This window comes from Centroberyx affinis, unplaced genomic scaffold (assembly GCF_046629955.1).
Source record: "Centroberyx affinis isolate AG114_WGS23_722 - 3 ecotype Tasmania unplaced genomic scaffold, CSIRO-AGI_Caff_v1 ptg003169l_1, whole genome shotgun sequence".
Taxonomy (NCBI): domain Eukaryota; kingdom Metazoa; phylum Chordata; class Actinopteri; order Beryciformes; family Berycidae; genus Centroberyx; species Centroberyx affinis.
The window spans coordinates 71,750-96,465 of record NW_027281222.1 but is presented as its reverse complement, the minus strand read 5'-3'; the positions used below and the strand labels follow the sequence as shown (position 1 = coordinate 96,465).

Below are 24,716 nucleotides of genomic sequence, written 5' to 3'. Positions count from 1 at the left end.
TTGTGTGTTTGCTGTGTGAGGACTGATGTGTGTGTATGTGTGTGTTTCAGTGTAAGTGTGAGTGTGTGAGTGAGGGTTTGGTTCAAGTCCCCCCCTGATACTCTCCTCCCTTCACTCCGTACTCTGTCAGTGGTCTCGTCTATCTGCAGCTGCTGCCTGTGATAAGGCTGCCCCGCTGAGCTGGGACCTTATAAATGGACACACGCCCCCATCACAGACAGTCAAAGACATGAGGAAAGAAGGATAGAAAAGAGGAGCTTCTCTCTATCTTTTTGTCTCTGTCAATTCAATTCAATTCGGTTAAATTCAGTGGATGTTCTATTGGCATGACACAGGGTTTCCATACATGGACGAAGCAGAAGGTTAACAAATGAATTACATTCACTACAGAACAATCAGTATCAAATATGAACAGATTAGTTAACTAGTGTTATTCCTTATGCAGTCATGTTGCCCACAAAATCTTCTTTTTACACAGCTCATAGTATGTTTTATTTTGTCACTTAAGTAAGTAAGTCACTTATTTCGTCATCTCATCTCCTCTAATCTCATACATCTCCCTTTGATGACAACATTAGCACAACCTAATGATGGCCTTTATACGGACAAGTTATGACCACAAAGGACTCATTCTCAGTCACTGTCTCTCTCCCTCTCCCTCTCTCTCTCTGTCTGTTTTATTTATTCTGTCCTGGTCTGTCTGTATGTATGTCCACAGGCTAACAGGACAGTGACAGTGATTGCTGTAATACAGAATCTCTAAGGTGATATTGGTGGATGATGAATAATGAATAACATACACCTGCCCTATTCCCATACACACCTGTCAAGGTTGAGTTTGTGGGCCAGCATCCTCCAGTCATTGCCTCTGGTCTGTGGTGCATCCAGGCTGCCACACAACTTCTGTCTAATGGAGACGGGGATGCGGAAGGCATTGGGCCCCACCAGGGTGGTGATGTTACTGGCTGGGTCCAGCAGAGACGTGTCAATACTCTGGGTGTCCTGGAAAGGGAGGGAGGGAGGAGGAGAGACACACTTAAGTTAGCACCAGAGGATATAGCGATGGCTGGATGTAGTCATGGTTGGAACATGACTTTTTCCAGGCTGTGGGCTGGATGGACATACAGTAATTGAACATGATCTCACATCATCTCCACAGCTAATACACCTTCCTTGTGTCTTTAGCCGTCAGTCATGGTTGGTCTGTTCAAATTTAGCTAAAATGGATTTCTAGCACAGAACGTTTCTGGTACATGTTCAATGAAAATTCATTAATTTGATTGCCATTCATTTATTGCAGCAAGTTCAGAACTTTTCAAGTATATTACATCTGAAGGAACTAGTGTTCTAGGTTTGGCTACAGAAACAAAGGGAAGACACAGAGACAGATGAACCAAGGCCAGGCAGGGACACAGCTCTCAGTGCATGTACTGTAATTCATCTCATTACTGAGCACAAAGCCTGAGTGCTTCTCCATCCCTCAAGCTCTATTCTCTAGGCCAGCTGGCCTTTGTGAAGCAACCACAGCGCAACTGAAGGGTGATTATTCCCCCTCTGCTCCACTGTGCTCTGCATGGGCCTATGATAGGCAAGACTAGATGAAGGCTGTAGGGTCAAGACTCCCTGTCCTATCTGTCCATGTGAACATATCAATAAGAAGCAGAGGAAATGGGAAAAAGAGTAAACTCATTCCAGCCCCTCACACAATAGAGCGATAGGGCGAGTAAAGTAGAGGAGGAAATGTATTAGCTCCACATCAGATGAACAGTGCTTTGCATTATCCCTGAATGCAAACAATCTGAAAAAAGGGGCTTAAAAGTCATCTTCAGAACATTAAAGATTTCTATCGAAATTCAGAACATTCCCATGTTGCACATATCCTGACAAGGTGAATCATTACTTTATGCTATTATAAATTAAACTTGGCGTTTGAGCTAGATTTAGCCAAGAATATATGTGACCCTACTGTACCTCTGAGAGTGTGGTGTCCAGCTGAAAAATCTGTCCTTCACCCTCCACCTGGCGCACACACAGCTTACAGGCCAGGTCCACAGTGCTGGGACAGAACCGCTCCAGGGTAAAGCTACAGTGGAGGTTCCTCTGAGACCCACTCCACACTTGCTGAAAGGAAAGCTCCTGCAGAGAAAGTGAGATAAGTGAGGAGGGCATATGGGTTACTCGACTTGTCAGAAAGTAGCCTGCCACACTGTGTATTTGCATGATGTGGTTCTTCTGCGAGGGTATATGACTAGATTACCTGGTACTTGGCTAGTAGCTTACTCTTCCACAGAGTGTGGGGGACATCGTGGATGGAAAGTCTCAGGTTGTGGGTGCTATCTTTAAAGCTGAGGGTCTTTGGTTCATCCAGCAACTTCCCGCCCATCTGCTTCTCCATCTGCAGGACTTCCTAAATATACAAACACACACTCATCAAGATTAATGCGTACCAAAAGATAATATAACACCATGTCTACTGACCTCAGGGGAGGGGTTTGAAAGTGCTGCAGCTTCCTTTTTACTCTCTCTTTCATTTACTTTGCTTCTAAAAAAAAGTGTTGCCATAGCCAGTTGTGCAATTTGCTAGAGCTGCTTCAGTGGAAATTTACAAATCAAATGTACCAGTTTTGCGTAGTAAATTCAAGGCATTCTTTGCAGGCTTTATGAAGTGAGTCTAGACCAGCCATCTGAAACCGTCTTGAATGTCCATCCAGCTAGATCGCTATCACTTCTCATTACCCACTCTCAAACCTAATAACCGTGTACAATATTCCTCCCCAATATAATAATCCTTCCTTATCGCTCCTCCATGTAGGTGGATGGAGGTATTAAACAAAGTTGAGGTGAGGAGACAACAGTGGAGCAAGGGGGATAAATATGTTTTTTTATTTGATGGCACAGCAGCTACAGTTCTCGAGGAATTGGCAATGGAGATTCTATTCAAATGCATGCGCCTTTCTCCCCTTATTGCGGCATACCAACACAAAGACTTCCCATTCTGCCTCCCACACGTCATCTGCTGGCTACGCCTACACACACACACACACACACACACACACACACACATTCACACTAACAACTCAGTCAAAAAGACAAACTCAAAAACATTATTAATGCTTACAAACACAATTTCTTTCTGCTACATAACCTTTAACTCATTCACAAATGGATGGATAAATGCACACACACACACACACACACACACACACACACATAAATTCAGTCACATAAACGCAGCCCGCGGTGCTTACCTTGAGTGCATCCTGCGTGTCATCCAGGCAGTAGACTCTTATGTGGTACTCCATGGCAGGACAGGTGACAGGGCCAAAGATGGCTAGTTTGAGGCGCTTGGTGGTGGCAGCGCTGAGAGATTGGCCCACAAGGCAGTAGGTCCCTAGGGTCTCTGTCAGGATGTGGCAGGCCTCATCATCCATTTGGATATAGCATGGTGTGGTGAAATTCTCTTCTCCTACCACCACCACATCCTTGAGTGTGGAGAGGAAGAGGGAAAAACGGGAAATAACTTTAAGTGTGGGAGACAGGGAAAGAAAGGAAGAAAGAGTCAAAGGATTTGTGCGTGTCCTCATCTGCGTGACAGTTACACAAAATGAAGGCTGCATGTAGGTACTGAGGCCCTGATCTGAGAGAGGTGCTATCCATCCGTCCATTCTTTTCAGCCCTAGGAGCAGCTCAGCAGTCCACAGTAGGCCAAGTTGGTGTATAATGAAAAGGTGAGGCATGCATTCTTTAGACATACACAATTCAACTTGAAATTAATGCTTTCTGGTTTAGTACATCAGATGCAGTAAGTCATTTGAATAATCTCCTCCTCAATTTTGGCACATACTACCTGACAACCCCCAGTATGCATATCAAATCGGTAAAAATCACAAAAAGTCTGTGTCACTGTTCCTTCCCTATTTTAAATTCTTGTTCAACTGAATAGTAGATAAGATTCTTTCACTTTGACGAGCACAAAAGGTTTAGCGCCCACACAAGCGTTTAGTTGATCCAGGTGTGAGTGTGTTATGTGTGTGTAACAACATTGAGCCTGAAAAGCTTCACTCATCACTGTTGAAATTACTAGAAAACTGGTTATGGGAACTGCCCCCCTGCAGGGTATCAGAACTTAGCCAGGATGCCGAAATAGAGTTTACGGTATTAGTCACTCCTGCTCAATCAACACTCGCTTGTCATTCTCAAATGATACTTGAAGTATGTGTGGTTCTGGAATATAGAAAATTACAATTCACATCTAGATTATTCAACCTGGAGGCAAATCAAATATCTGTGAGGTACTGTGAAGTACTCAGACCAAAGCATGAACTCACTGGCACTTAGTAGAGCGCATACCTCCACCAACGCTGTGCAATTGTCAATATATACCAGTTCCAAATATAAACTACACAACTCACATTATAGCTGCACACACACACAAATGGAGCATGGTGTTAGTTCTGGCAAACACTGAAGTCGTGCACGCTATCAGCTGATTGGCTATCAGCTGATTGGCTATCAGCTGTCCTATCCAACAGATGACTCTCATCACCAATCACATTCAAACAAGTCAATGAGGCGGTCTTTATAATCTGCCATCTGAACTTAAAATAGAGAGTCAAAGTCAGAAATAAAGCGTGTGCGTGCGTGTGTGTGTGTGTGTGAATACAAGCTGTGTCCTTTAGAAATGTACACTTGGTGTGTATATATTAGGCTTTCACATAGGATGCATTTTTGAACATGCCTGTGCCTTTTATCAGTTATTTTCAATGGTTTGGTTGCAGTAGGCGCCCTACTCCTCCAAACTATGCACCTCACGTTTTGAACACGGTGTGTTTTCAGGCGCTGTCCTGGGCACACTGAACATGTCTCAACTTTATCCACATCGCACACTACATCAGTGTCAGACAGAGAGACAAAAATAGCCACGCATAGAGGGATGTATACTTTTTCCCTGTGAGTAACGTTTAACTATAACTACATCCCAACTTTAACTACATCCTCAGTATCGAATAGTTCATCATTCTCTTCCTCAAACAAAAGCAGAGCTATCTCTAACTTTCTTGTCCATTTCAACATTATCCCATTTTTTACTTAAGGTTAGCTTACATAGATAGTCGTATGGCAACCAGAATAATGTAACGCTCCATGTATGGCAAGCCGTTTTAACATAAAATGGTTGGGCTTGACTATCCATAATTACATTATAGATATCTACAAATGCAATTTGACTCCTCTGACTGTGACCAGTCAGAATGGTAATTCAAGATATCTGCAATTACGATCTGACTAGTAAGAATGATAATTAAAGATATCTGTAATTCCATTTTGATTAGTCAAAATATCTTTTAAGATAATGACGTCACAGATATCTTCAATTGACTCGTCACACATACAGAATGATAACCGGAGATATCTGTAATTCTGTTTTGACTAGTCAAAATGATTTTCAGACCTCTCAGTTAGAATTATTATATATACAAATCTGTTGTGCATGACGTGACTGATGTGAGGCTTCACAATGGATATTGGTCTTGCAAACTAAGCCATAAACTAGTACAAGATTAAATTAATTTCCAGTCTGAAATGAAATACTTAACCTCTTTTCAACAGCAGACACAATTGGTCATTGGTTGTTGTTATGCTCATGTTTGTGCATGTTTCTCTTCAATAAGTACTCCACTTCTTGGACTGAAGAGCACGTACGGATTGTCTGAAGTGAAAATGACACATCTTTTTGATATCTACAATTGCATTTTGACTAGTCAGATTGATAATTCAAGATATCTATGAATACATTTTGACTAGTCAAAATTAGTGATATCTTAAATTAGCATTTTAACTAGTCGTTAATGAATGACAGATATCTGTAATGTGAATCCGGTCATGCTAAGAAATGTTACAGCCATACTCCTTGAACCGTTTGAGCTCTTGCTCTCTCTGTTACTGGCGACGCTCACAGCTGCGCCTTGCGTTTGAGCAGCAGAAAAACGCATCCTATGTGTCATGGCCTTAGTAATGTCTGACACTCCACCATTGTGTATGTGAGCTAATGGGAGAGTGAGTATCCAGACCATTTGTAGTTGACCCCTGTAATAGTGCTCATGCCAGGGCATATTTCTCTTTCATTATGGGTGTCTGGGCTGAGGAGGCCTGGGCTGCTCTCTCCCTTTGATTCTCTGTCTTTCTCTCTCTCTCTTCTGTCTGTCTGTCTCTCTCTCCGTCATCTTTCTCTCTCTCTCTCTCTCTCCCTATATATATATATATATATATATATATATATTCACCCTCTCTCTTGATCTCTCTTCATCTTGCTCTCTCTCTCTCTATGTGTGTCTTTGTCTCTCTCTCTCTCTCTCTAATCCTAACGCTCCTGTGAGCAGCACATTGGCATTAATTCAGCCCATTATGAGAGACAGAAGAGGAATTACAGTATTTTATTGTGAGCTAGGCCGTTTAACAGCAGTATTATGGCTGATCATTAGACTCTTTAACTGCTCCTGGGGGATGGCACTAGGGCTCCTTATTGGGGGGATAATTAGAACATACAGTGGAAAAGTAGGCTTCGGCTTAATACACACGTGTGCGAGCACACACAATCAAACATGTAAGCACATGCACGCGCACGCACACACATACACACACACACAAACAAACACACACTATAATTTATTCACAAATTTCTCACTGCATTCATCAGTGGAGATTTCTTAGTGGCGTAGGAGGATAAATCTTTGTAAGAGAATTACTGATGCAGAAAGCCCCACATGTCCCTCATTATGACCTGCTGTCTTTATCATCATCACACAACCATGTTTCCTCTATGGCGCTGCGTGTGTGTGTGTGTGTGTGGGTGGTGCAGGGGTAGGGTGGGGGTGGGGGTTGGGGGCGGGGGGGTCATGAATGTCTGGAAGCATTCCAGTGGAATTGATGACTATTCACGCTGGGTGATAATAATATAAACAAATATTTGCACATTATAAGTTTCTCCAAACAAGTGTCTGACTCCCCTCCTCTCTCGCTCCTGCTTCTACTGTGATGATGAATACATATCTTGACAGAGCATGTCATATGAAGCAATATTTCACACTAGCACACATATGCCTTGGTGTTGGTCACAGTGGGTAGAGAAGCTCATATAAAGCAAGTTGCCGTCACCCTGGATATTACCATCCGCATTTCTGACAGGCAAGAGATATAATCAATAGTTATTTCTGCCCTAAAATACTCAGCTTACACTGAGCTTTATTGGCTGCTCCCAGGCAATTCATCAAAGTCACAACGACATGTGGGCTATTCTGGCAGTTTTTCTTCTGGTATACATGCCATAGCATTACATCAGTGGTAGAAATTGTGCAAAGAGTTCCTGAAAAGGATGCTATTCAAGCCACTATTCAATGATGAACTGACAGAAGGCCATATATTGTATCTAGGCAGTTGCTAAGTAGCTGGATTCCAATAATAGTGTCTTGGCTATAAGAGTGGGAAGAAAATCAACTAGCCAGGCCTGTGATGGCTAGTAGCCTCTGGAAGACACATGGAACAAAGGTCATAAAGAAATTCTTATTACTGAAATGTAACACATGCCTTCTTCACAGGTGAGAGGGAAATACTTATAACTGCCTATGGGAAGTTTCATCTTCTTATTATGTTAGGTGTACTGTAGATACAAATATTTGAAATCTACAGCTATGGAGAGAGAGATGACAACTGGACCATTGCTAACCAGTTCTAAGCAGTTTCTGTTATGGCAGATGCATAGTTTCTCTACATTTTATCTCCTTTTGGTAATTAGACTGGTGTGTGTGTGTGTGTGTGTGTGTGTGTGTGTGAGAGAGAGAGTGAGAGAGAGAGAGAGAGGGAGAGAGACAGGGAGAGAGAGAGAGAGAGAGAGAGAGAGAGAGAGGGAGAGAGAGAGACAGAGAGAGAGAGAAAAAGGGAGCAAACTGAGCAAAAAAGAGAGAGAGAGAGAAGATAGGCAGAAGGCATTCACACAGCAACCCAACTTATCATCATCAGCACTGTTAATGATGGAGCCTGCAGGCACAGGAGTGCCAAAAACACAAATACGTGCGCACGCACACACACACACACACACACACACACACACACACACACACACAAACACAAATAGGCATTTATTAAAGTACAAGGAACAGTCTGGGGAAAAAACAGTCCCAGGCCGTTTCCTGCTATCAGAGGTTTACTTTTTCAGCACCTGTCTGTAATAGGATTTTTCTCTGTGTGTGTTGAGCCTCACAAACCTGGTAGGGGAAGTTAACCCCCTTCATCCTTTCAACCCCCTTCTTACATTCTAGCTATTGTCCCATGCCAACTCAACATTTTGTTTTCCACAAGCCCTTTTCTCTTTCCTTTCACTCTTGTAGTCTGTTTTTTAATGTTGAGTAGAATTTTTCAGTCAACCAACATACATTATCTAGTGGACACATTATGCCTCTGCCTCCTTTTTAGGGGGCAACCACATCTATTCAATAGTCCCCGCTACCTCAAAATAACATTATGCTGATTTGGTTCCAACTGTCAAAAACACACTTGCAAACTCAACCACCATGATAGACATTATAATCTACCACCCCACAGTGTTTTCCTTGAGCATCGCACAGCTCACCTCCCACTGGGTCTGCTGTGATTGGCTCTTGAGCTGGATCAGCCAATCCTGCTGGCTGTCAGACACGGCACAGTGGTGCATGGTGATGATGACGGGCCGGGTCAGCAAGGCCCCAGGGGGCCCACAGCTCACCACTGGGCTCAGCACTGTTTGGCCGTCTTCCACTGATGGCCTGGAGGTGCACAGAGAAAACACACACACACACACACACACGTGCACACACATACACATGCTGTTTAGTAGTGATATGATAGGAGTCTCAGTGTATGTGAGACATGGCGGTGCTGACAGGGGTAAACAGCTCTGGGTTGTTGCTGTGGCAGACAGCTCTGCGTACCTCATGTTGTCCTTCCTCTGAACCGTCACATACATCTCATACACTCTGCCCTGAGGAATGGCCCCCGCTGGAATCAGCAGACTTACCCCTGGAGAACACAGAGACACACACAGACACACATAGATACAAGCATACATAAGATTTGTGAGTTGCCATGTACACCAGAGGAGTCCTTACAGCTATTTGTCCTGTCAATGCCTATCATGATTGTGTTTACTATGTTTCTTTTGCTAAGTGCCAAAGGCAGTGAGGGCACAGAGAGGGACAGGAGGCCGGCACAACCAAAGGCTGAGAAAAGCTGTATGATACAGCCTAGGTATCTTTTTTTTTCAAGGTATGAATGTCAGAAACACACCCTCTGAGGTATAGCAATGAAAATTAAAATCCTTAATATTTGTTCTTTCTATAGAAAAGCTGACAAATTAACTATTTTACAGATAATGGTCATATATCATATCTTAATACAATACTGCACTAGTAATGAGGAGTTAAAGCCCCGGTGAAAGCTATAATTATTTTTCTGGGAGAGCTATAATCATACTACTTCCCCTCAGTCCCAAATATAAAAACTATGGCACTTTACCGCCTTCTCCTATGGCATAGGAAAATGATGTGACATTTCATTTCTAAAATCAATGATCTCTCTACTCTTCATAACATTCTCATATTGCCGTGCTGGAACTGGAGCCTGGATGATTTACATTTTTCCATCTCAGATTGATTTGATGTGATGCTCTGTCCAATGTGTTTTTTTTAGGACCCCCCCCCCCACACACACACACACAAACTCTCTCTCTATATCTATCTCTCTATCTCTCTCTCTCTCTCTTGGGTTTCTCAGATAGCTCATTGATTTCCCATGTCCTTGTACTGAACTTTTCAAAAGGTGACAGACAGCTCCTCTTGCTAGCTAGCAAGGCAATCACAATTCTACCACAGGGACATCTACCACACTGCTACTCTCCCTCACACTAAGGCTTCAAAGAGATGGGAAATGCATTTTAGGATGCAAAATACCAAACAGCCAGACTGTCAGTGCCACAAAATATTTCATTACCCAGACACACGAACAGATCAAATGACAAATGTGCTCTTTCCTCTCCCTCTGCCTATGTAACATGATGAGGTGGCTAAGCACTACCAGCGGCTGAAGGCATTTTTCCCCCCAAAAAACTAAAGTAACTTGAGAAGCTGGTGTATCCTTTAATGTCTCAGCCTGTTTTTCTATGCCTGTCAACATGCATCTGTGGCATGTTACAAACAGCCCACATGTGTTTGATGTGAGGACAGCATAGCTAATGTAAGCGGCCTGAAACAGTACACCTTGGCTTCAGCTCTTCTAATACACACACACCCAGGTATCCATCAACGCCTGTCACACTGTGTGTGTAAGCCATACTCTGATAGACTGCATATGGTTTAGCATATTGTTTCAAAGCCACATCTGTGTGTGTATCAAGGTAAGGTAGTCCACATGGTGTGTGGAGTCAGGAGCGGTGCAGGCGGAGGAGCACAGATAGAACACATTCACAAATAGCATTATATATACTATTATATTCCAATGATCTTGGGCAGTTTAATCAGTATTTGTGAAAGGTTAACAACACTCTCCTAAAGCTAGAAACAAATATATCAAAATTATCACTAATCTGTGATGCCATTAAAGTCACACTGAAACGCCATTTTGAGGGCTTCTAACCTCCGTAATTGGACGTCTTTCTTAAAACAGGATGTTGGGGTGGGACATAATGTGGGGAAGGATCATTCAAAAGTGGCCGATGGTGTAAACCAGTAGTTACACATGGTTAACTCTAGTTCTGTGATCACAGGCGGAGCCTTCTAACAGTGGTCTATTGGCTTAGCCACTCGTCTAGTTGCCTCAGTGCACTTAAATTTGCATGCAAATACTCAGCCAATCAGGATGAGCCTACTCAACCCTAAGGCTTCTCAGTCTATATAAGGCAAGCGTACCCTGCTGCTTAGCAGGGTGACTCGATCATAGAACAGTAGTTACCATGAGTAACTACTGTTCTATTTCACACAGGCTTTGCCCTCTAATGGGGAGGGGGCGAAACCAGTCTACTCCGCCCCCTGCTGTGACACTAACATGCCGACAACATGCCGTATCAGAAGCCTGATTGACTGCAATTGTGCAAACAAGTATAACAGTCATGTCGCTCTCTTACACATTAGGCAGTGGTAAGGGAACAAACCCCATGGTATGCCCCTCAGTGTTTCACACATGGGTCTACAGCATGACCAGCTTAGTAATTAGTCTTACCAATATCACAACATTATAAGACACCATCACAATAAGTGCTCCTCATCACAGGTTCTGTGTCCCAGAGGTGAGCACAGACCCCGAGAAAGACCCTGACACATCCAAAAGATAAAATCTGATGAACTGGCACGGTGTCAACCATGACGCCACTGTGCAAATCTCCTCTACACTTATTCCACTGAATAATGCTATTGACGCTGCTACGCTCCATGTAGAATGCGCATGTGTAGCCACTGGAGTGTCTCTGCCCACTGACACATAAGCTTGTGAAATGCCATCAAAAAGCCAGTGAGCAAGCCTCTCTTTTGACAGGGGCTTGCTGGCCACCCTGTCCCCATACCACACAGGCAATTGTTGTGTGCGTCTTAGTGTATCTATGTGCTCCACACACAGACTCTCCCCCCTCTCTTCAGCATGAGGAGAAGGGTAAAATGCATCCAGCTGAATCGTTCTGGATCTAAAAGAACTTTTGATGTTCTTAGGGGTAACGGACAGGGTTTGTCTGAGTGTAGCGCCACCCAAATCCCCTCTCACCAGTAAACAACTGGGGTGGACATACAGTGTGCACAGATCAATCACTCTCCAACGTCAATGCCAGCAGTGTCGTCAAAGGCAATTCCCACTGTGTTGTGGCAGAACATATCACATTTGAAGTGTAGAATGCGCCAGTCCCCTCTACAACTCGTGAACCACAATAGACCTACCGACTGTAGCCGGCTGTAACCGGGAGGGAGGTTGACTAAAAACGAGACCTGCCGGCTTCAGTCTCAGCTGGGCCGGCTTTTCGAGGATGGCAGCGGGATTTCCCCCTCAAACAAGCTGGTTCCTCGCCTTCACCCGCTGGCCTAGAAGGCAGCAGGAATGGGTCCTCTGTGAGACCTTGCTGTACTCAACAGCCTATGTGGCTGGTGGAGTGGGGACTTGTCTCTTGTGCAAAGAGATGACCGAGTGCGGGCAGCTCTTTCTTTCCCTTTTTTTAGAGCGGTTATGTTCACTTGCAAGGTGACCAGCGAGGGCAGAATGTGGCTGAATTTGAAAGGGCCGGTAATGCACAGACCAATTGGCAATTGCTGTGTGGAAAACCGTCGGTCTTGCCACCGACCTGCTCTCAATAATGTCCACATGTGCACTGACGTCTACAGAGCAGGCGGGCTGGAAAGCGAGTTTTTATTTTGAACAGCCTGCTCTTCCCTTGCCTAGCTGGCTGTAGCTGGTCGACAGCACATATTTCAATGCGCTGAGGCAACCAGATGAGTGGCGAAGCCAATAGAGCCCTGTTAGAGGGTGATGCCTGAGTGAAAAGGAACAATAGGATATCAATTGGGGAAACAAAGGCAGTTTTATTTAATGGGAGGGGCAGAGGGACAGGATTGTTCAAAAATCTGTAATTTTTATGTAAGCCTACTGGTACACCATGAGATAACAACTAAAGATACACAATTTTCCAGCAAGTAAAAGCAATGAGATTTTGATATAAGAATATACAAAAATAAAATTGCTGTAAATTTTTCTAGCATTTATTGTTAAAAAGGGTATATAATGACACGGTTCAAAAGTTGAAAAAGTCATTTTTCATTTCATTGTGACTTAAAGAGATGGAGCAGCTACATGTTTGTTTGAGGTTTGATACCCAAAATAGTTTTTTCAGTTTATTGTAGAGCTCTGTATTGTTAGGCTCTGAGCATATGTCCACCATTCATTGTCCTCATGGTCTATAAAGTGTTTCTGAATTTCAACACAGATTAGAGCCTGGTTTCTCTTGAGTCTAGTATTGTGAGAGATTTTTCGACACTAAACTTTCCAACGATCAAAGGAATCACATTATGCGAGTTCTGTGTTAAGGTGGATTTTCACTGTAAGGGCTGAGAGTTTTGGGCTGAGAACATCATCTCCAGCCCATTATGAATGAATGAAGACCAGTCCCTTTGGGATGTAGAGAGAAGGGCTGATAGATGATTTCCTCTCAATGTCATGCTATACTCAAGAGAGGTGTTAATCCTTTCACACACACACACACACACACACACACACACTCACACACACACACACACACACACACACACACACACACACACACACACACACACACACACACCAAAGGAAGTCCTGAATGCTGCTGTTCTGTAAACCTTTACCAGAGGGAGAGCTGATAAAGCACCTCAAAGGAGAGCCACTCAGTGGAAGAAAACATAGAGCTCCAATCAACAAATACAAGAATTACGCAGACCGCTAATTAATTTTACAAAGACTAAGACAGAATATGCTGGAACTAGCTTATTTCTCTTCCATGAATCAGAACTCATCTATTCTTTCATTACACTATCTGTGACTTCTGTGTATTCTGAAACACACAACAGATTTTGCCTGGTTAAACATATGAACATGCGCTGAAACAAACATCAAAACACACAAAGGTGAAAACACTCCCTCCCAGCCCGTGTTATGGTACCTGAGTTGGGCACGATGAGGTGCCCCCCCTGGGAGTTGAAGGAGCCCAGGGCGGTGCAGGACGGATCTCTGGTACGGAGCAAGGTCTGGGTCTGGGTGCGCCTGCCCATGGTGCTGTCACTGTTGTCCAGGAGGCAGTGGGGAAGCTTAGGTGACAGCTTAGAAGAAAAGTCCCCTCCTAGGTCATCCTGTGGGGTGACCAAGCCTGAGGAGTTGTACACCTTGATCTTCAGGTTGGGAAGTGGGTCCAATAGAGGGGAATTGGTCATGGGGATCTTGTCGGCCACATCGTGGAGGGCATAGACTGGGCCACGGTACATGGCTGCCGCTGAGGTCAGGTCAGGGGGCGCTGTTAGGAGGTCTGCTGGAAGAGGCAAGGAAGTGACATCAGTCAAGAACAATAAGAGAGGAAAAGTAGTGTGATCATCATAGGCACATCTCAACATTCCAACTATGGATGTGGAGAACTGGTTAGGAACCAACTTGAACCCACAATAACCCCCGGCAAAACACAGTGTTGGCAGCAATCAGCAAGACTACTGCCTCACTCTGCTAATTTGCAGTGAGCTGTGTTTGTCATTCATATAGGAAGTCCACTTCAGCACCATGAAATATTACTCAGTGAGAGAACTTAGAGGCTCAGCTGTGATTCACGAGCAGCAGATGGCATCGCTAACACTCACTTTACCCAACAGGTACAAGGATGAATGTTCAATAGCTGGGCTGAGTGGGTGGAGCAAGGCCAGTGGGAGCTCTCTGTCCTCACACTCCTCCACTGCCTCTCCTCCTTCTCTGCTCTCCCAACAGTACAACTAAATGACACAAATATCAATGAAAGTTGGCTGATTTAAGTCACATAAGCATTAGTTGTTCAGATAAGACAAACAAATGCGGCAGGAATAATAATGTATTATCATTATTGTTGTTATTTCTATTATTATAATAATTAGTAGTAGTAGTACTAGTAGCAGTAGTAGTATTAGAATTGTTGTTGTTTGTTATTATTATGTAAAAGGTCAACTAGGCTACACATAGGCATAGGCAGTATGGGTGTTTACCTTTCATGCATAATGTTATGTATTCAATGTCAGACTCCGAATTTACAGAGACATGATCCTCATATTCGGAAAATTCTTCATCTTCCAAAGTGAAAGACGCTCCTTCCACACTAGCTTCTCTCTCTGCAAAAATGATTTCAAGGCCCTCTGGCAGAGATTCTATTTGCCATACTGATCAATTGTGGTAAGGAGCCACCACACGCAAAGCTATTTATGTGTTGTGTGTCTCCCCAATTTGCACCTGCTGGGGTAGAGTGTGGGAAAATACTGAATGTTTACAATGTTTCGAAATAACATTGTGCAAGATGTGTGTAGTTTCACACACTACAGAAGGTAAAGAGTGTGGGAAAAGTGGGAGCAGGACAGGTTCTTGGTGCTATGTTGAAACAGCAGGTCCAGGTAGGAGGAAGACAGAGTGAAGGCACACAGCAAACATTTTTACTTGTTTTCACCTACACACACACAGTTTCCACACTCTTATTACCCTCGGGGTCCAGTGGACCCGGACAGCACATATGTAATAAAATGTGTAGGGGGGGCACAGTGTGCACTCAATGAAAATGTGTTCTTTTACATGTTCTCAGTCTCAGGTTGAAAAATAAGTCATTTTATCATTTTTCTTTAGTAAACAGACCCGAACACCGCACAAGGGTTAAAAAAGAACGGAACATGATTTCTTTATGAGAAACTTAAGTGAAAACAGCAGAGGATGAATTGTATTTGTTACTGGTTATGAATTTTTGGTCATATATTGTCCAGAATTGGATACAGGAGATGATGAGGTAAATATTGGACTTTTGGGCCTACAGTGCAATCATTTGACTAAAAAACACTGGGATTATGCTGCACGAGCTGTTTGGAGAAATTTGATGGACACTTTATGCTTCTTTTGGAGCTGTAAAAAGATGGCTCCGTTAACTTCAGTAGTTTGGGAAAAGATGAGGGGCTAACTCGCTGTGTGTTGGTCCTACAAACTTCAGTGGAGTTTCAACTGACATGAGGGCGAGTAGATAATGAGTGAATTTTTCATTTTCAGGTGAACTATTCCTTTAATGCTTCAATGATTAGCAATAATGAACACTCTCCTGAAGAATGAGTTTTTCGATTTTCTTCATCAACAAAATTAAGACCATGAGAAGATTATACCATGTGATCGTGATTTGACTGCTATTCCCCAGTTTAGAGTTTCTTAAGGTTCTTTTGAGCTAATATCAGCACAAACACCTTTACAGATTGTATCTCATATGAATTCCTCATCATGTCCCCAGTATACAAACTTGCTCTTGCTATTGCTCTCATTGTGTTATAATAGTATTTTTAATTTGTTTGTTGGGCGTGTGATATTAGTCACTGTGCATTCATGAGCAAGCGGTATTTTTAGTCCATTTGGCTTCAATTTGAAGTTGTATTTTAAGATTGCTGAGTTGTTAAGTAGATTTTCAAACCTATGGTGTTCTTATAATTATTGTTGCTGCACATTTGCGTTGTGATCAGCAGTAATTATTATTATCATCATTAGTAGCAGTAGTAATAGTAGTAGTAGTGGTAGTAGGACTACATCATTCTCTAACAGTGTGTGTTTAGATTTAGACTTTAGATTCTAAATGTCTTTTGCTTGCAAATGTTTCTTCATGTGTTATGTGCTGGATTCTGGCAGATACATTTGATGTGTGTGAGGTCTGACAGTGACAGGAACAAAGGTAGAGAGAACACACATGATGAAGTATTTGTCTCTATCTTTTAAGTAGCAGCTGGGTATTTGCTACCATAGAAGTTGTTTGTGGAAGCTATCCCTCTCAATTCTCTTTTCAAATTTCACTTCCCCGTCTCTGCTGTTATCTCCTTTTCCCTTTTCCCTTACTCCTCTCACCAACACCTCCGCCTGACTATTTGCAGCCCAATTACTCTGATCCGTCTACCTCCCTTCCGTCTTTTAGTCCAGCTCACAGCCACCTGTCCTCATTCCTCCAATGCTTCTTTTACGTCCTGCCTCACCAGCCCAAATTTAATTACCGGTGAAGATGCCACATAGAAAGGCTTTATTATGCCTTAATGATGGTGCATAGATTGGCCTCCCATCACAACAACAAGCATTTTAATAGTTTCATCAACTCGCCCACACAAACATCCTGGCAGCCGTCTGTCTTTCTCTCACCAGTTCCCTGCTCATCTGCAGTCAAAAGGGCACATTTACATTCACATCATCACTGACACACATGCGTTGCCAGGGCAGCTGAGTCAAACATATCTCACCAGGTTAATGCTATGGGTTGCTAATGCCAGGCTTTGCCAATGCTTCGTAATACCGGTGTGCCATCTGACACTCACTTCCGACTGGCGATGTAAATGACACTCGAATACCTCTCACACACAGAGAATCATACAAGTACTACTAGTACTACATACTAGTACGAGTATGAAAACAAGAACCAACACACACACATAGACATAAACACAAAAATCCATCACCACACATACCTTTGCGGGCAGTCTTGATGCTGACTGGCTGGAAGCCTCCATTAAGGGCAGAGGAATCCATGATGTCAGAGTCAAAGTCCCGGTGGTTCTTCCTGTAGACGAAGAGCGCCACGACAACGGAGATAACCAGGCACATGATCACCGCTATGACAATGCCCACATACAGCGCTACGTCATCTGTACTGGGGGCCACTGGAAGGGGGTTATGGGGAGGAGGGAGAAGAGAGAGAGAAGAAAAAATAGTCTCTTAAGATCTCTTATAAGTGCATATTAACAGCATTAACCTTTTTTGATAGGCCGCAGGTGTGCTGTGATGTAGACATTATCAGCAGACTAATATCCTGCTTTAAGATTGAGCTGGATATTAATAACCACAGACACATCTATTGGGAAATTAATACATACACTATGTCCCCTAAGTAAATTTTTCATTGTGTTTAATGATGACCAACTGTGGGAAATAGTGTGGGTGTTGATGAAATGACAATAAAATGCACTGCTCAATTGTCACAATTGGTAAGGACTACCATTTAAACATGATAATTGTGCATGTGCTGAGATTGACACACAACAGTGGGGCTTTTGAAGGTCACAAATGTTAATTATTTAATTGCTGAGCCCATTTATATTCACATCAACACTGACAACCATCCGTTGCCAGGGCAGCTGAGTCAAACCTGTCTTACTAGGTTAATGCTATGGGTTGCTAATGCAAACCTGTGCCAATGCTTCACATCACAGCTTTGCCATATAACACTCACATTGACTGGTGATGTAAAGGACACACAAACACCTCTTAGTCACAAATAAGCTTTAAATGCGTATGAAAGCAAGGATGCACAACATACACAAGCACACACATGTGCGCAAATGTGCACGCACACACACACACACACACATATACACACAGTGACATATCTATCACCACACATGTATCGCTTTGCCACACCTATATGAGCAGTCTTGACTTGTGTGCCCCAAGTTAATAATGACCAGTGTGACACACAAAGTCACAGATTGATATTTCTTGCCAGAAGACATTGTGCATTATGTGTGTGGGAGCGGGCTGTATAACATGCATGACAACAACAAACAAACTCTGTGCTCCACTGTGCAATTAATAAAAAGGGTGCTACAGTGCAACCCGATGACACATAGTCCTAACAAGCAGGCGCACAAGCCAGATCAAAAGTTCTGAACATGGTGATATATATGTTTTCATCTTCAAATTACAGTACTCTGTGATGGAGTTCAGAGTATTCCTCTCCCTCCCACATATCTGCCTTTGTTCTTAGACACTGCAGATAAGATCTAGAAATAGCTTCTATTTCTCAACTTCTCTTTCATCTCTGTCTCCCTCCCAGGGTCTTTCTGTCCAGTTTCCAGCTGGACAAACCTCTGTGATTAGTAGGCCTGGCAATGGATATGATGGCTGTAAGAAACACAGACTGAGACAGGCACTCATTACAGATCAGACCTTTTTGATGGATGTCTATTGAAACAGTCAGAGCTCTCTGTGCTGTTTGGTAAAGAATGCCCTTCACTGTCACCGAGCTGACAAATGGAAAAAAAAGCCTTCTTTATAGGTATCTAAATGCCAGGGGCAAAAAGTGTCATTATGCCATTTAGTGAGTGCGTCTGTATGCAGGTGTGTTTGTGTGCATGCATGTGCCTGTGTGTTTGTGTGTGCATGGTGTATTGCTGCATGTATGTGTGTATACAGTACATGTAAGGAGGACGTACAAAAAGACCAAGAAAAAAGCAAATAAATACACAATAAGTGAAATGTAGAAAATAAATGCATTTTGATAAGATAGATAATTTGATTATGCAAATAGCACAGACGCTGCACCAGTAGATGGCAGCATCAGCCATAGATCCATTCACCACAGTTTCAGGGTATGCATGATGGCTGAGCGTTTACGTAAATTGGCCTCATGTCTCTCAGTGATACAGATGGCACTCAATCTGTGTCTCCTGTGTTCCCATGCAAAAATGAGAATAAAATGAATAGAAGGAATAAAAGCAAAAGAGGAGACAGTGCTTGTGTGACAACTGAAGTACATAAATTAAGGTCTGTCATTTTTATCACATTATAATCTACTGTAACAGTGAAGGAGCATAGTTTCTTTTTCTCTGGTTATGGTCTGATGTTCCATATAAATACAACTTAATTAAACAAATGTTGTAATTAACATTTAGTTACATTCAAATACATTATAGTTCATGGTCTTACAGAATCACCACTGAAATGAAATGGCCTTCAGCTGGGCGATCCCTCCAATATAAACTGAATCTGACTAACTTGGGCTTTTCTTTGAAGAAGAAAAATGAACAATGGGCTGAAACTGTTTGACAGGGCTTTATTCAGCATTCTGTCACAATCTGTATGACTTCTGTAGCTAGAGAGGTTATTTATGTGGCACTGCACAATGCCATACAATCATGGGGATTAAACAATCAAACAAGGAGATAAAGTTTCTTTAAGTTAAGATGTATGACCACCATTAAGGAAAGGAGTACGGCCTCCTTTCCTCTGATATAAGAGTGTAGGCATTTCCAAGACTTCAACTCTCTCAACCCCAATCAGTCCCCAGAAAGATGTGTGGCCTGACCCTCTCTATCAAGTCTTAACATAGACATCACATTAAAGGGGAGGGTCCAGTATATCCTCATATATGTTAGGCCTCTAATCTCTCCTCAAGAGCAGACATGGTTGGAGAACAAAGCAGGGAGCCAATGATGAAAGTCTGAAAATGTAATTTCACTGTGCTCCCTCTGCCGAGCTCCCCTGCAGTTATTTAACATATATCCCCTCAGTCGAACAATCTTCCATCCACACTTTGATGATAAAGGCAGCAACCTGCTAAGTGTACGCATTAAAATGTATCACTTAGATTAATACATCCCTTTGAACATGAGCAATTGTCGGAAGGGGAAAAGTACAAGAAATGGAAATGAAAGGGATTATTGAACACTCTCCATTCTCTGGGTGGAGGCAGAAATTTAGAGGGAGGGAGAGAGATACAGAGAGGGAAAAATATTGAGAGATATACAGAGTGAAAGACAGAGTGGTTTAACTTCTCTACCAGACTCAGCGTCTGAGCTGTTGTTCCCTTTGGGCAAGGCAGAGAGAGTGTCAGGCTGAAGTTAGCGAGGATCAACAGGGTAAAGGGCAGTGCCAGCTCTGGGTAACAGAACGGCAACATGGCTGTGAACAGGCAGCCGGCCAGCACAGACACACTGTGAGAGAGGACAGAGCACAAATCAAAAAAAGGAAGCGCCCTGAGGAGGCTGTGTGTTAGGGAAAAACTGAAAGGCAGATGATGGAAAGTGGGTGGATATGGGAAAGGACAATGGCAAACATGAGCAATACTTTTTTCATAATGCATTGTCCATTAATAGTATTGTTGTTTCATTTTTGTTTTTTCAGTGCAAAACACCACTTCTGGAAAGTTGATGGTTGCAAAAAAGCAATGTTTCCAAAATGTCTGGAGCATCTGTACTACGATTTTCTGATGCGGATACTGCAATATGAAACAGTATTTACAAATGCTGTAAATACCTTATGCACATCCTGCCAATTAAGTCCTTGCTATAACAAAACAGAGACATGAGACTGAATGTGAAAATAACGTAAAAAAAACCCCAACAACAACAACAAAAAAAACAAAAAACAATAACTCACATGGATTTCCCAAATCACTCTTGTCTTTGGGCTCAGAGGACTTCTGATATAAGGAACCTTGAGGGGAGGAAGGGATTGTTCATAGGAGAGAGAAAGGGGGAGGGAGGGGGAGGGAGGGTGGGAGACGAAGGGAGAGTGATGAGGAAAATCAAATTTAAAGCCAACAGAAAAACAAACTCAACAAATGAGACAGCAACAAACTCATGAGTAGGAGTGATGACACAGGAAAGTGATCTTTCTTGATTTGGCCCCCTCCTCTCTAGATCTGTGTAGCGAGTATGGAGATGGATGAGAAGAGCCGGGAACATGGAGGTCCTGTAAGGGAGTGGTGTGATCCATCAGCTAGGCTTAGTGCTTCAGCAGCACTAGGGCTGAGGCTGGCAGGTGAGGGGAATGGAGGGGCTGATAAAGTGTGGGCTATAAGAGTCAATAGCACCAACAGCCTTGCGTCTGTCACTGGAAGACTGCAAGAAGAGTCGCAAGAGGTGGAGGGTGCTGCTAAGGATAAAGGGATGATTATGTTAGGAAAGTAGGAGGTGGAGGAAGGTTGATGGACAAAGATTTAGAGGATAAATCCTGTAACATAGGTGGGTGTTGGCCCAACTGGGGTTTTTGTTGGTTCAGATGTGGCCAGGCTATGTGTAGAAGTGAAGAGTACACTGAGGAACAGTTGGATAGAAGGCAGCCTAACAAACACATTAGCAAAAAAACGCACATATCATGAGGGTTGCAGGGAGAGTACACACAATATTCAGTCACCGTGGGACATCCATAAACAACTAGCTAAACAATGAAGTCCTTATGGAGAGGGAGAGAGCCATAGGCAGACAAGTGGACCGACAGGAAAATCAATGGCTTGATAGATGGGGCTGGTGCATACATGTAATCAGGCAGGGGGGGCAGGGCTGGAGCAGGGGGAGGTGACTGTCAGGGTCAGGCTAACTGATGGCCCATTTGAACCCATCCTGTAGACTTTATATTCATGCTGAGTGAGTCTACAGTATAGCCAGTGTAAAGGCATGCTTTCATGGGCAGGCTCTAAAGGAAACCGATGGTATAGACTCCCAGACTACATGGACTATTCTTTACACATGACACAGAGCTGGGGAGGAAGGGGGAAGTCCTGCTACAGGAAATCATTGTCTGTGTTTCAGCCATTAATCAGCAAACTGCTCCTTCCCTGAATATGGCAGCTTTCCAACCACAGGAAAGGATATTGTAGTCTGGCAAGATTAATCTCATCATTTGAATATCCAAGCATAAGTTTCATTACCAAAAACTGCTGTTTACCACCTTTCGGAGTGTTTCGCTGCTAATTAGCGGTAAGTCTGTGTTAGCTACAAATGGTGATTATATGCCCAAAAGTATTTGTTTAGCTATCATCGAATCTTTCCAACCAAAGAGTTGGAAAAAAACCTACATAATTTCATTTGCTTAGAGCGCAGAAGTACATCTTACATAAAGTCATGATTTTCCACAGTCTTGGGCATTTGATAGCAATAAAGCCCTTGCTGGAGTATGCTCCACCCTTTCTGTAGATCGATATGTCAAGAAAATGTCATGTCTGAGAGGCGAGTTACCAGAGCCTTGGAAAACAACATCAGAATCAAGGAAGACAGGCCACAGAGGGAGCACAAAACAGAGATCTAGACAGGTCAACTTCAGTGAACTGTGGAACGTCTACTCAGAAGTGTTAGAGGGGGGCAGCGCTATCTCAACAGGCAGAGTGCAACCTCTCTACATCAATCTGTAGATACTTAACTTTGTTAAATTCAACCCCCGAACTCTCTGACAGACTAAATGTGATAAACAAGCTACAAAGGATATTATAACACAACTCCTTCCTTTTTGACTGGGGCCAGTTGTGTTTTTGCAATGCAAAGCAATGGGAGTTGAGCATCGTAACCTCTACTTCTGACTCCTGTCGTATCAAATTTCTTTGCCAAATTTCTGTGATGGATTACAATTGTAATGTTTTAAATAAATTCAAACAACAGAAAATAAGATCAGGCTGCAATGGAATCCACAGACACGTGTTTGCTCAGATCCCGGCCTTGCACTGGAGGGAGGAGATCAGTGGTCCGAGGTGAGTTCAGATTGCACACAACTTCCATTCCCAATCATATTTGCCATAATGTGAGCTTTTAGATAATGGGCCGTTCTCCTAAATGCTAGTGGAAATGGTCATTAGCATTGACATAAGTGGCTTCACCCTCTTAGCTTCCAAAAAAATCAATCCCTGAAATGATCCTAAATCTATATCATTACGGCTTTATATTCTCTGCAAACTGGCCATCAATCTAACCGAGAACTAATGCTTCTGAGATGGGCTGGGTCGTAGAGGGTGTGTGTGTGTGTAGGGGGAAAGGTGGGTGGTGTTGGGGGGGGGGGGGGGGGGGGGGGGGGTGAGGGGTCTGTCTTAAAGCTTCTCTTAGATTGCTCCCTGATGTTTCTGGACACTACACACACATAACCTACACTATAAATTTAAGTATAAAATCAGCTAATGCATGCTTCTGATCATAATAGGGCTTTGCACTTTAAGTCATATTTCCAGTCAGTCCTCAGAAAGTTGGGCTGATGCATTTTCTTTGGACAGACGCATAGAGTTACATCAGCCAGGGTCTATACCGTGATGTCATCAGGAACCCATGGTACATCATATCAATACCACACTGCAGGTAGCTCTGTTTACACACACATGGTGCAGCAGCAGCTCAGATCACTTGCTCACATTAAGGGCCAGCTGTATCAAATTCATGACATCGAGCAACTGAACATGTGTTATATTAGTGTCACAGTCGCCATCTGCAGTAGGTTACACGCATGATGGAGGCATCTGTGACACTGTGTGGGCCTAACACCCTTAAAGGCTTTATTAGAGAGAAACTTCATTAAGCTAAACACTGCATTTAACTCAGTTACCATGCGCTCACTGCAGCTCCCTCTTTCTCTTTCTCTCTCTCTCTCTCTCTCCTCCTTTCTCTCTCCCACTATGTTTGTTGACAGGGAATGGAGGGCAAACACTGTCTTAGTAGATGAAGTTTAGAGTAGAAAAAAAGTTTGTCCTGCAATTTTTTAACACTGCAATATGCACACAGACACACACACACACACACACACACACAGGCAAACATGGACACACACACAGACACATACAGTACATACACACTGACACACAAATACACACACAGGCAAACACACTCACATAGATCAGAACAACTGCAGCATGGTTCCAATCTCTGTGAATGTATTATAAGGGAGAGGGAGCAGGATTGTTGGCTCAACTGAACTGTGTGGTTTTTTTTGCTTGCTGGAAGAAAGAGAAGCAGAAAACAATTCTCTGCCTGCGGAAAATATCTGGCCGCACCACAAACTAGCTTTGGCCCTTTTTTGTTTTGGAGCAAAACAATAAAATCAATGGGGGAATTGTAATGTACTACAAGGAAATGCTGGTGCCTTTCCTATAGTTAGAAATCTTTTTAAGAGTAAAGGGTGATGTACAATACTTGCTCACGTGTCAACACATATAATTGCCAGCTCAGGAACAGAGCGTGTCTACACTTGTGCCACTTTGTGGCCTCATTTTTCCTCCCATTGGACCTATGGAATCCAGTGCTTTTTAAATTAGGGTAGCAATCAGAGCAGCTTGGTAATTATGACCCCTTATTTAAGTACATTATAATCACTTATCATTATTTTAAATATAACTCCTGAATGCCTAGCCTGTGACAAGGATAATTACTTGGAGTCCTTCCCTGTGTGGTCATGTCCTTTTTTTAACCTATACTTACACTGTATAC

General features: G+C 43.0%; 1 protein-coding gene across 1 annotated transcript in view; it reads right to left on the bottom strand.

The window, feature by feature from the left end:
• The window catches only part of LOC139659947 (netrin receptor UNC5C-like), a 68,345-nt gene that overhangs the window by 2,235 nt on the left and 41,394 nt on the right, over window positions 1–24,716 (bottom strand). The window contains exons 9-17 of the mRNA XM_071537969.1: window positions 20,914–20,970; window positions 17,226–17,417; window positions 13,691–14,053; window positions 8,961–9,048; window positions 8,624–8,795; window positions 3,249–3,482; window positions 2,258–2,407; window positions 1,972–2,136; window positions 824–1,002 (exon numbers count right to left, since the gene is read on the bottom strand). Of these exons, the coding sequence (XP_071394070.1) occupies window positions 824–1,002; window positions 1,972–2,136; window positions 2,258–2,407; window positions 3,249–3,482; window positions 8,624–8,795; window positions 8,961–9,048; window positions 13,691–14,053; window positions 17,226–17,417; window positions 20,914–20,970 (1,600 nt within the window). The remainder of the gene's footprint in view (window positions 1–823; window positions 1,003–1,971; window positions 2,137–2,257; window positions 2,408–3,248; window positions 3,483–8,623; window positions 8,796–8,960; window positions 9,049–13,690; window positions 14,054–17,225; window positions 17,418–20,913; window positions 20,971–24,716) is intronic.